Genomic DNA, 9,779 nt, shown 5'->3' with positions numbered 1-9,779 from the left:
GAATGACACATATTCCATTTTCAAGACATTACTTAGGGCTTTATAGATTTCTGCTTTAAGGAATAAATGCAATTTCAATCCATTTAAGACTTGATTTCTTCTTCTTATATGAAAAAAGTATCTGATCTTGTATCTAATTTGTTATGACAGTACCATCACTTAAAGTACAGCAATTATGCAACCCCTGAATTTGAATTTCATTTTGCAAGTGTACATGACCTCACGGACAGAGCGAAGGCAGAAAGTTAAAATGAGCATATCGAAAATAAATCACTCTCGTGACCGAAAAGAACGTAGGGTATCTGAACAAAATCTCAAAGCTCACATAGGCATAGATACTTCCATGTGAACTTTAGGAATCTTGGCTCATCTAACTTTTGCAGGGCTGAGTGGATCCCCTACTCCCGCTAGCCGTTTTAGGAGCACCAGTAACCTCCACACCAGGACCGGGCTGTCAGGGGCCGCTGCGGCGCAGGGACTCGTCCGGGACTGAGTCAGCGCCGGGGCCGAGAAGTTCGGCGGGAGGAGCAGGGCGGGGCTTCCTCCCGCCGACTCCGAGCCCGGCTCTACTTTTCTGAGTCCACGTCTCTTCCTTTGGACAGGCGTGTTTCCCCAGGTCGGGCCCAGCCAACGTGACAGCCGCAGACCTCGGAAAAGGGCGCTCCGGCCCCGCCTAGAGGATTTCCCCCGGCCGCTAGGGCAGCCTGGGCCCGCTCGGCCCAGCCCCTCACGGACTGCGGCGCGCGGCTCCCCGGGGCCCGGCCCGCCGAACGCCTCACTCCACAGCCCTCACCTCGCGGCGCCGAGTGTAGCGTCCGCGGCATGGAGACCGGCTCCGACTCAGGTCAGAGGCCCGCGCGGGGGCCGCGGTGGGCTGGCTCTGCGCGCGCGCTGGGGCGGTTAGGCCGGGCCGCCCGCACAGGCCGCCGCGTGCCGAGTCCGCGCGGGGAGCGCACGCGGGGCGGGCGGCGACAGGTGGGCAGGACGAGCCGCGAGCGAGCGAGGGCGGGCGGGCGCGCGAGGGGCCCGGCGGGGGGGCCGCTGGGAGGATGGCTCAGCTCTTTCTAAATATAAAACCGGCGTGAGTTGGGCGAGCGCGGCGCGGAGTCGCAGAGCCGCCGCGCGGGCCTGGCGCACGGGGATTCGGCCGCACAGACGGCGGCGGCGGCGGCGGCGGCGGCAGCGGCTCCGCAGAGGCGCGAGGCTGCGGGAGCGCCCGAGTCGCGAGCTCGCGGGGGCAGCGAAGAGCGACGCTCGCGACGCGGAGGACGCAGGCGGCGGCGGCGGGCGGGCCTCGAGGCACAGCGCGGTCCGCGCCGAGTGACCGGAGGCGGCTCGCGGCCCCTGCCGCACCGCGAGCCGCGAGCCGCGAGCCCCCTGGCCGCGCCCTGCCCCCCCAGCCCCTCCTTCGTTCCCTCCCCGGCGCAACATGGCTGCGGCCGCCGCCTCCGCCTCCCAGGATGAGCTGAGTAAGTGCCGCGGCCGAACCTGGGGCCGCGAGCCGGAACGGGCGCCGCGCGGTGCCGGGGGGCGGCGGCCGCATCTGGGCTGGAGGGCTGGGGCGCCAGGCCCGGTGGGCGGGCGGCAGCCGCGGCGTGCGGGGAGCTGGGGCGCCCTGGCCTGGCGGGCGGGCGGGGCGCGGACCGTCGCCGCTGGCGTTTGTAGGCCTCAGGTTTGCACCGTCACGTTGCGAAATTGAAACTGGAGCCCCGGGCGGAGCCACCTCTGCCCGCGATCCGCCCTGGCCCGGGGTGGGGGGAGCCCGGCCCCCTGCCCACCGAGCCTTGGCTGGCGGGAGGGCCGGAGCCCCGGGGTGACGGGCAGTGTCCACCCGTCCCGTCTGACCCCTCCTAGCCCCGGGTCCCCGACGGTTGGGCGAGTTCTAGAAATGGAGCTTTCGGGAAAGGGGAGAAGGTGCCTTTTTGTGACACTCTAGTAATCAGCCGAAAGGTCACGAATAGGCGGTGACCCTCAGGTGGAGCAGGGAGGGCGGAGAGGGTCGCCGGTCGAACCGCAGGAGAAACCACGGGGTGACAGCGCTTTCAGAAAGGAGAGTTAGTGCCCCCTCGAGCGTACGCGGTGCAGCCTTCTCGGGGACGGCGGTCCCTGTCTGGGGAGAGCGGTGGTCACCCTGAATCCCAGGCCGCCCCGCCCGCCGCCGGGGTTCGCCTCGATGCTTTGTGGGAAATGTAGTTCCGGGGCGCCGCGGGCCCACGCTGGGATCATAAATACCGAATTTTCATAGGACATAGGACATGTGAGATAATTTCTGATTCCGTTTTGAGTTTTTTTTTTTTTTTTCCACCCAAGGGTTTTCTTTCCTTCTCTCCCCCCTCCCAGTGCTGTCCTTTAGTTTATGGCAAAAACAAGAAAGGTAATTATTTGGAGATGATGTGGATTTTAAATGGAATAAAGGAATAAAGCATGGGTGAGGTGTTGCAAGCTTTATGAAGCTTACGTTGTTAAAGCCGCTTCTGAATTTCCATATGAAAGTAGTTATATACGTAATGTATGTTTCTCTGGTGGTTGTCAGTTTAAAGCCACTTTTATATACATGATCTCACTTTTGCCCTCATAGCAACTTTGTGAGGCAGATAGGTAGGAATTATCCTTGTTTTAAAGAGGAGGCAGGTTTGGAGAGATTAAGTTCCTTGCTGCTTTGACACAGAACTGGTGGAGCAGGAGTACTGTTTGCTCTTTTTGAAGCTGAAGTAAACACTTGGTGTGATCCTGAGCAGATTGGAGAGTCGGAGGAGACAAGGTCTCATGGTGCGATTAGAGATAGAAACCGGCTAAATAGATTGCTCTTCTGTCGGTTCCACGTGGAAGCACCACTAGGCCTTCTGAGATCAGTGCCATGTTTTGTTTTAATGGTGATAAAAAGACACATACCATAAAATTTCCCGTCCTAGCCATTTTTAAGTGTGTAGTTCAGTGGGATTGAGTGCATTCACACTGTTGTGCGATCATCACCACCATCCATCTCCAGAACTCTTCATCTTGCAAAACTGAAACTTGATACCCGTTGAACAACAAATCTCCATTCCCTCCTCCTTTCAGCCCCTGGCGACCATCATTGTACTTTCTGTCCCTGTGATTCTGAGTATTCTTCGTACCTCGTGTAAATGGAATCATACAGAATTTGTGACTGGTTTTATTTTCATTTAGCATAATGTCCTCAAGGTTCATCCATGTTGTTGCGTGTGTCAGAATTCTTCCTTTTAAAGGTTGAATGATATTCCCTTGTATGTATATACCACATTTCCTTGTCCATCTATTTGTCTATGGACACTTGGGTTCCTTCCACGTTTTAGCTATTGGGAATAATGCTGTTGTGAACATGAGTGTACAGATATCTCTTTGAGACCTTGCTTTCAGTTCTTTTGGGTACATACCCAGAAATGTAATTGCTGGATCATGTGATAATTCTAGTTTAAAATTTTTAAGGAACCACTGTACTGTTTTCGACAGTGGTGGTTGTACCATTTTACATTCCTACCAACAACACACAGGGTTCTAATTTCTCTACATCCTGGCCAACACTTACCTGTATTGTCAGTAGTAACCATCCTGATGGGTGTGAGGTGGTCTGATTTTTTTTCAATTGCTATGCTGTATGACATCTGAGTTCCTGTTGTAGCTAGCACCAAGCACATTAAAGTCTGAATTGCTAGCAGGAATGGGGAACAAAACAAGAGGAAGAATTGGATATTCTGGAGTGGCTGAAGTATTTGTGTCTATGCAATGTGCTTCTGTACATTCAGGTACTGGTTTAAGATGCTGTTAGTTAAGGGATTTCCTGGCTCTAGTAGCTAATAGAAAGTTAGGAACAAATAATTCCAATCCTTGCCTTCTCCTTGTTTTGTTCAGTTAAATTGTCGGTCGTCAGCCATAGATATCTGTGGACCTGGTTTCTGTATTTCTTCAGGAGAGACTGAATACGTGGCAGTTGATACCTTAGAATAATTTAACTTGAAAGCATGTACGTGTGCACTGGTTAAGAAGTTTCATATAAACCACTTTTAGTTTTAGAATGGCTATAGTAAAATAGGAGATGCTGATAAAATGTGCTTTTGGCCAGGTGTGGTGGCTCACACCTGTAACCCTAGCACTTTGGGAGGCCGAGATAGGTGGATCATCTGAGGTCAGGAGTTCAAGACCAGGCTGGCCAACATGGTGAAACCCTGTCTCTACTAAAAATACAAAATTTAGCCAGGTGTGGTGGCATGTGCCTGAAGTTCCAGCTACTCAGGAGGCTGAAGCAGGAGAATCACTTGAACCTGTGAGGTGGAGGTTCCAGTGAGCTGAGATCGTGCCACTGCACTCCAGCCTGGACAACAGAGCTAGACTGTCTCAGAAGGAAAAAAAAAAAAAAAAAAAGTGCTTTTAAGAATTTTACTAAAAAAAGAATTATCTGAATATTTTCTATTATTTATGACTAGTAGATGATAGTAAAAGCAAACTACTAGATGCCAGCATTGTTCTCTTCCACTGACATTTTATTGTAAAAAAAACCTTCAAACTCACAGAAAAGTTGAAAGTGAACATTTATGTACGCACCACCTAGATTCTGCAATTGATAGTCAAATAACTTTATCATATTTACTATTACAGCAAACTTCGTCATTTGTCCATCTCAGTAGATTTTTAAAAATTGTTAAAACCTTTTTTTTTTTTTTTTTTTTTGAGACGGAGTCTCAGTCTGTCACCCAGGCTGGAGTGCAGTGGTGCGCGATCTTGGCTCACTGCAACCTCTGCCGCCTGGGTTCAAGCAATTCTCCTGCCTTAGCCCCCTGAGTAGCTGGGATTACAGGCGCCTGTCACTGCGCCCAGCTAATTTTTGCATTTTTAGTAGAGACGAGGTTTCACCATCTTGGCCAGACTGGTCTTGAACTCCTGACCTCGTGATCCACCTGCCTCGGCCTCCCACAGTGCTGGGATTACAGGCGTGAGCCACCGTAAGTTAACTTTTTAAAAAAAATTGTAATAAAATACATATAACATAACATTTACCACCTTAACAATTTTTCTTTTGTTGTTTTTTTCTGGAGACAGAGTCTTGCTCTGTCGCCCAGGCTGGAGTGGAATGGCGTGATCTTGGCTCACTGCAGCCTGCACCTCCTGGGTTCAAGCGATTCTCCTGCCTCAGTCTCCTGAGTAGCTGGGATTACAGGTGTTCGCTATCACGCCCGGCTAATTTTTTTTTTGGTAGAGACAGAGTTTCACCATGTTGGCCAGGCTAGTCTCGACCTCCTGACCTCATGATCTGCCTGATCGTGACCTCCCAAAGTGCTGGGATTACAGGTGTGAGCTACTGCGCCCTGCCTACCTTAACAGTTTTTAAGTGTACAGTGGTATTAAGTACTTACTACTCTATCTTTTTTCATGCATTTCAAAGTAAATTGGTGACATCAACACACCTTCCCCCTAAATATTTCAGCACCAGCATTGTTTTAAATGCTTTGTGTGTATTTTTCCTCAGAATAATCCTGAAAGGTAGGTAACATTATTATTGCTGCTTTTTGGAGAGAGAAACAGGCTTCTTAGGTCCCCTGGGTCCTGAAGCTGGAAAGTAGTCCCCGTGTCCTCAGCTTCTAGTATACAGTCACAGCCATACTTGAGGCCATCTTACCTCTTTGCACCATGGTCAGAGTGTGCGTGATGAACAGTTCAAATCAGATGCATTGCCAGATTCTCAGCTAGATGTTACCTTAATCCAACCGTTTGACTGTTGTTTATCGTTGCTGTTGGGTACAAAAGAGACACCCAAGCCCGCCAAAGGAATTACAGTACTATTGAGGAAGAGGAAGAATATGTTTAAACAGATAAGGAAGGACCAAAATATATGACTGTATGATATGGATAATACTAAAGTAACATCGTCTGTGATTCCCAGGTCTGTTATTTTGAGATGTGTAGCTGGTAAAATTGCATTTCTATAGATTTCGAGTGAACATCTTCCCTCTTGCACTTGAAGTAATTTACGTCACATCAATTTAAATGAAATCTGCAACTTTCAGTTATGTCTGCTACCACACTTTGTAGGAGAAGCAAAATTGACTGTTAGGGTTCTTTTTTATTTATTTGTTTATTTATTATTTTGTTTTTGAGACGGAGTCTTGCACTGTTGCCCAGGCTGGATGGAGTGCCATGGTGCAATCTCAGCTCACTACAACCTCTGCCTCCTGGGTTCAAGCGATTCTCCTGCCTCAGCCTCCTGAGTAGCTGGGATTACAGGCGCGCATCACCGCGCCTGACTTATTTTTGTATTTTTAGTAGAGATGGGGTTTCACCATGTTGGCCAGGCTGGTCTCAAACTGACCCAAAGTGCTGAGATTACAGACGTGAGCCACTGTGCCCAGCCTATTTCTTTCTTTCTTTATTTTTTTGAGTAATATCATTGAGCATGAAAGTTTCCAGAAGGCTGGATGTGGTGACTCAAGTTTGTAATCCCAGCACTTTGGGAGGTCGAGGCGGGCAGATCACTTGAGTCCAGGAGTTCAAGACCAGCCTGGGCAACATGGTGAAACCTTGTTTCTACAAAAAATATAAAATTTAGCTTTGTGTGGTGGCATGCGCCTGTAGTCCCAGCTACTTGGGAGGCTGAGTGAGGAGGATGGCTTGTGTCTAGGAAGTCAAGACTGCAGTGAGCCTCGATCATACCACTGGGCTCTAGCCTGGGTGACAAAGCGAGACCTTGTTTCCAAAAAAAAAAAAAAAAGGTTGCCAAAAATAGGCAGGTTAATTTTGGGCTGAGACTTGTTAGCTTTGTTATCCTTTCACAAACTTCATGTTTGAGTCAGTGATTATAATAGAATAATGGTAAAGCTGTTTATGTATTGTGTGTTTACTGTGTGTTCTCATTGTTTTGCATGTATCAACTAATTGAATTCTCAAAACAACCCTGTGAGTTTGGTACTGTTACTGTCTTGGGGTAGAGCTACCCTCCTTAGACAGTTAGAACTTGAACTTAGATTCTCTGATTCCAAAATTTGTATTAATTCTGCCCTACTACTACTGTATTATTCCTGCATGGGAGAATATATAGTTCATAACAAGATCAAGATGGCTTTTTTTTTTTTTTTCGGTGTCTGACTAGTATCCAGAAAGAACCTTCTATAGTGTATAAAATGTGGCATTTGGGGCTGGGCCGTGCCTCACACGTGTAATCCCAGCAGTTTGGGAGGCTGAGGCTGGTGGATAACTTGAGAACAGGAATTCAAGACCAGCCTGGCCAACATGGTGAAACCCCTATCTCTACTAACAATACAAAAAAATTAGCTGGGTGTTTTGACATGCGCCTGTAGTCCCAGCCTCCTGGGAGGCTGAGGCAGGATAATTGCTTGAACCCGGGAACTGGAGGATGCAATGAGCTGAGAATGCATCACTGCACTCTAGCCTGGGTGACAGAGCTAGACTCTGTCTCAAGAAAAAAAAAAAAAAAAAAGGCCAGGTGCAGTGGCTCACGCTTAATCCCAACACTTTGAGAGGCTGAGGCAGGTGGATCACCTGATGTTGGGAGTTCGAGACCAGCCTGACCAACATGGAGAAATCCCATCTCTACTAAAAATACAAAATTAGGCAGATGTGGTGGCGCATGCCTGTAATCCCAGCTACTTGGGAGGCTGAGGTTTGGAGTTCCTGAGGTTTGAGGTCAGAAGTTCAAGACTAGCCTGGCCAACATTGTGAAACCCTGTTTCTACTAAAAATACAAAAATTAGCTGGTTGTGGTGGCACATGCCTGTAGTCCCAGCTACTTGGATCACTTGAACCTGGGAGGCAGAGGTTGCAGTGAGCCAACATTGTGCCACTGCACTCCAGCCTGGGCGACAGAGTAAGACTCCTGCTTGAACCCGGGAGGCAGAAGTTGTGGTGAGCTGAGATCACATCATTGCACTCTAGCCTGGGAAACGAGTGAAACTCCATCTCAGAAAAAAGAAAAAAATATTCTGATGTTGTTGAACAGAACATAGTAGATTTTTGAGTAAGTTGCCAAAAAACAAAACCATTAGTTTTGACTGTTAAAGGCAGTTCTGAAATCTAGTTTGTAAATTAGTTAAGGTCAGAGCCTGTAGCTTTCTTTTCTTATGCTTAGAGTGATTATGACTATTGCAAATGAAATGAAATTCAGTGTAAGACATGTGGCTAGTTTTTCTGCTAATATTATCTTCTGCCACTTTATGGAGAAGTTGACATTATAGTTAATATTTCAGCAGTGGATTGAGAGATTTCCGACAGGGAAAGAAGCATTTGATACTTTTCACCTGGTCAGCTGTTTAGTGGTTTCGTATTCTGGGCTTTATAATTATAAGTAAGGCATCCTTAGAATCTGATCTTGGTTGGGATAAAGGCGACTCATGAAGGAGCAACGACGTGTAATCTTAAAGGATGCACTATTCAATTTGACCATTTGACATAGCTGTGGGAAACTTCAGCTGCAAAAGTTGGCCATATAATCAGCATGTCAAGTGTCTTCTGAGAGAGCCTCTGCTAGTGCTGGGACTCCTGGTGACTCTTTTAGAGGATGAGACGTGGGACGCTCTGTGTTGAACATGATTCTGTGGCCATGGTGAAATAGCCCCTAAGAGTTAATTGCTTAAATGACCAGAATACAGACTTCTGAGCTGATCTTTGTAGAAAGGCCAAGGCAAGCCTGTATCATTTACATTTTGGTTACTTAACCAAATTGGAAATTTAAGATGGAAAATGACCACGGATATTTCTGTTTTTTTTTTTTTTGAGACAGAGTCTCGCTCTGTCACCCAGGCTGGAGTGCAGTGGCCGGATCTCGGCTCACTGCAAGCTCTGCCTCCCGGGTTTACGCCATTCTCCTGCCTCAGCCTCCTGAGTAGCTGGTATTACAGGCGCCCGCCACCTCGCCTGGCTAGTTTTTTTGTATTTTTTAGTAGAGATGGGGACGGGGTTTCACCATGTTAGGCAGGATGGTCTCGATCTCCTGACCTCGTGATCCGCCCGTCTCGGCCTCCCAAAGTTCTATTTTTTTAAAATTAATTTCCATTCTGATTTTTTTACTTTCACTGCATTCTGATTTTTTTTTTTTTTTTTTTTTTTTAACAAGAGTCTCACTGTCGCCCAGGCTGGAGTACAGTGGCACGATCTTGGCTCATTGCAACCTCTGCTTCCCAGGTTCAAGTGCTTCTCCCGTCTCGGCCTCCTGAGTAGCTGGGACTACAAGGCGTGTGCTGTCACACCTGGCTACTTTTTGTATTTTTTAGTACAGATGGGGTTTCACAATGTTGGCCAGCCTGGTCTGAACTCCTGACCTCAAGTGATCTGCCTGCCTCGGCTGCCCATATTGGCTTGAGCCACCGCACCTGGCCCACCACATTCTGTTTTGAATTATGCTTTCAGTAAACTATAATACGTAATAAAGGCCAGTGTCAGTGAGAATAGTTGGCACAGGAGCATTGACCTTGTTCAGAAGACAGATGTTAAAATTGAAGTCACGTCACTGCCAGTGTTCTCAGATGGTTTGATCCCTGTCACTGAGATCTCGTTTCAGGCCTGGCCTTGATGCTTCCCATCTTATATGGCTTGTTTTGCCCACATATTTTTTCAATTCAATAAGCAGACTTTTAAAATTGAGTAAATAATGAATGGTGCTGTCCTCAGAGGGCTTATAATTCAGTGCAGAGACAGATTTATATGCAAATATAAATAACTTATACAAAGCATGGTAAGTAAACTGCCTAACACAGTTCTTTGGAAATCTCAAGAAATGAGAATGGTATTTGAGGCTAAAGGAAAAAGAGCTTGAG

General features: G+C 47.9%; 1 protein-coding gene across 4 annotated transcripts in view; it reads left to right on the top strand.

Annotated features, from left to right (window-relative positions):
- The first annotated feature begins 545 nt into the window (after positions 1–545).
- ECPAS (Ecm29 proteasome adaptor and scaffold) overlaps positions 546–9,779 on the top strand; it is a 124,579-nt gene continuing 115,345 nt past the window's right edge. The window contains exon 1 of one of the 4 annotated variants that reach the window (XM_007968436.3): positions 546–844. In XM_007968436.3, coding sequence (XP_007966627.1) covers positions 823–844 — 22 coding nt within the window. In that variant the 5' untranslated portion in view covers positions 546–822. Of the gene's footprint in view, positions 845–1,346; positions 1,470–9,779 lie in introns of those variants that run through there. The other 3 variants (XM_007968435.3, XM_037983513.2, XM_037983525.2) reach the window with 3 other exon arrangements.

Source organism: Chlorocebus sabaeus, chromosome 12 (genome assembly GCF_047675955.1).
Source record: "Chlorocebus sabaeus isolate Y175 chromosome 12, mChlSab1.0.hap1, whole genome shotgun sequence".
In the NCBI taxonomy this organism is placed as follows: Eukaryota; Metazoa; Chordata; class Mammalia; order Primates; family Cercopithecidae; genus Chlorocebus; species Chlorocebus sabaeus.
The sequence above is the reverse complement of the archived record's forward strand: the minus strand, read 5'-3'. Positions and strand labels throughout refer to the sequence as shown.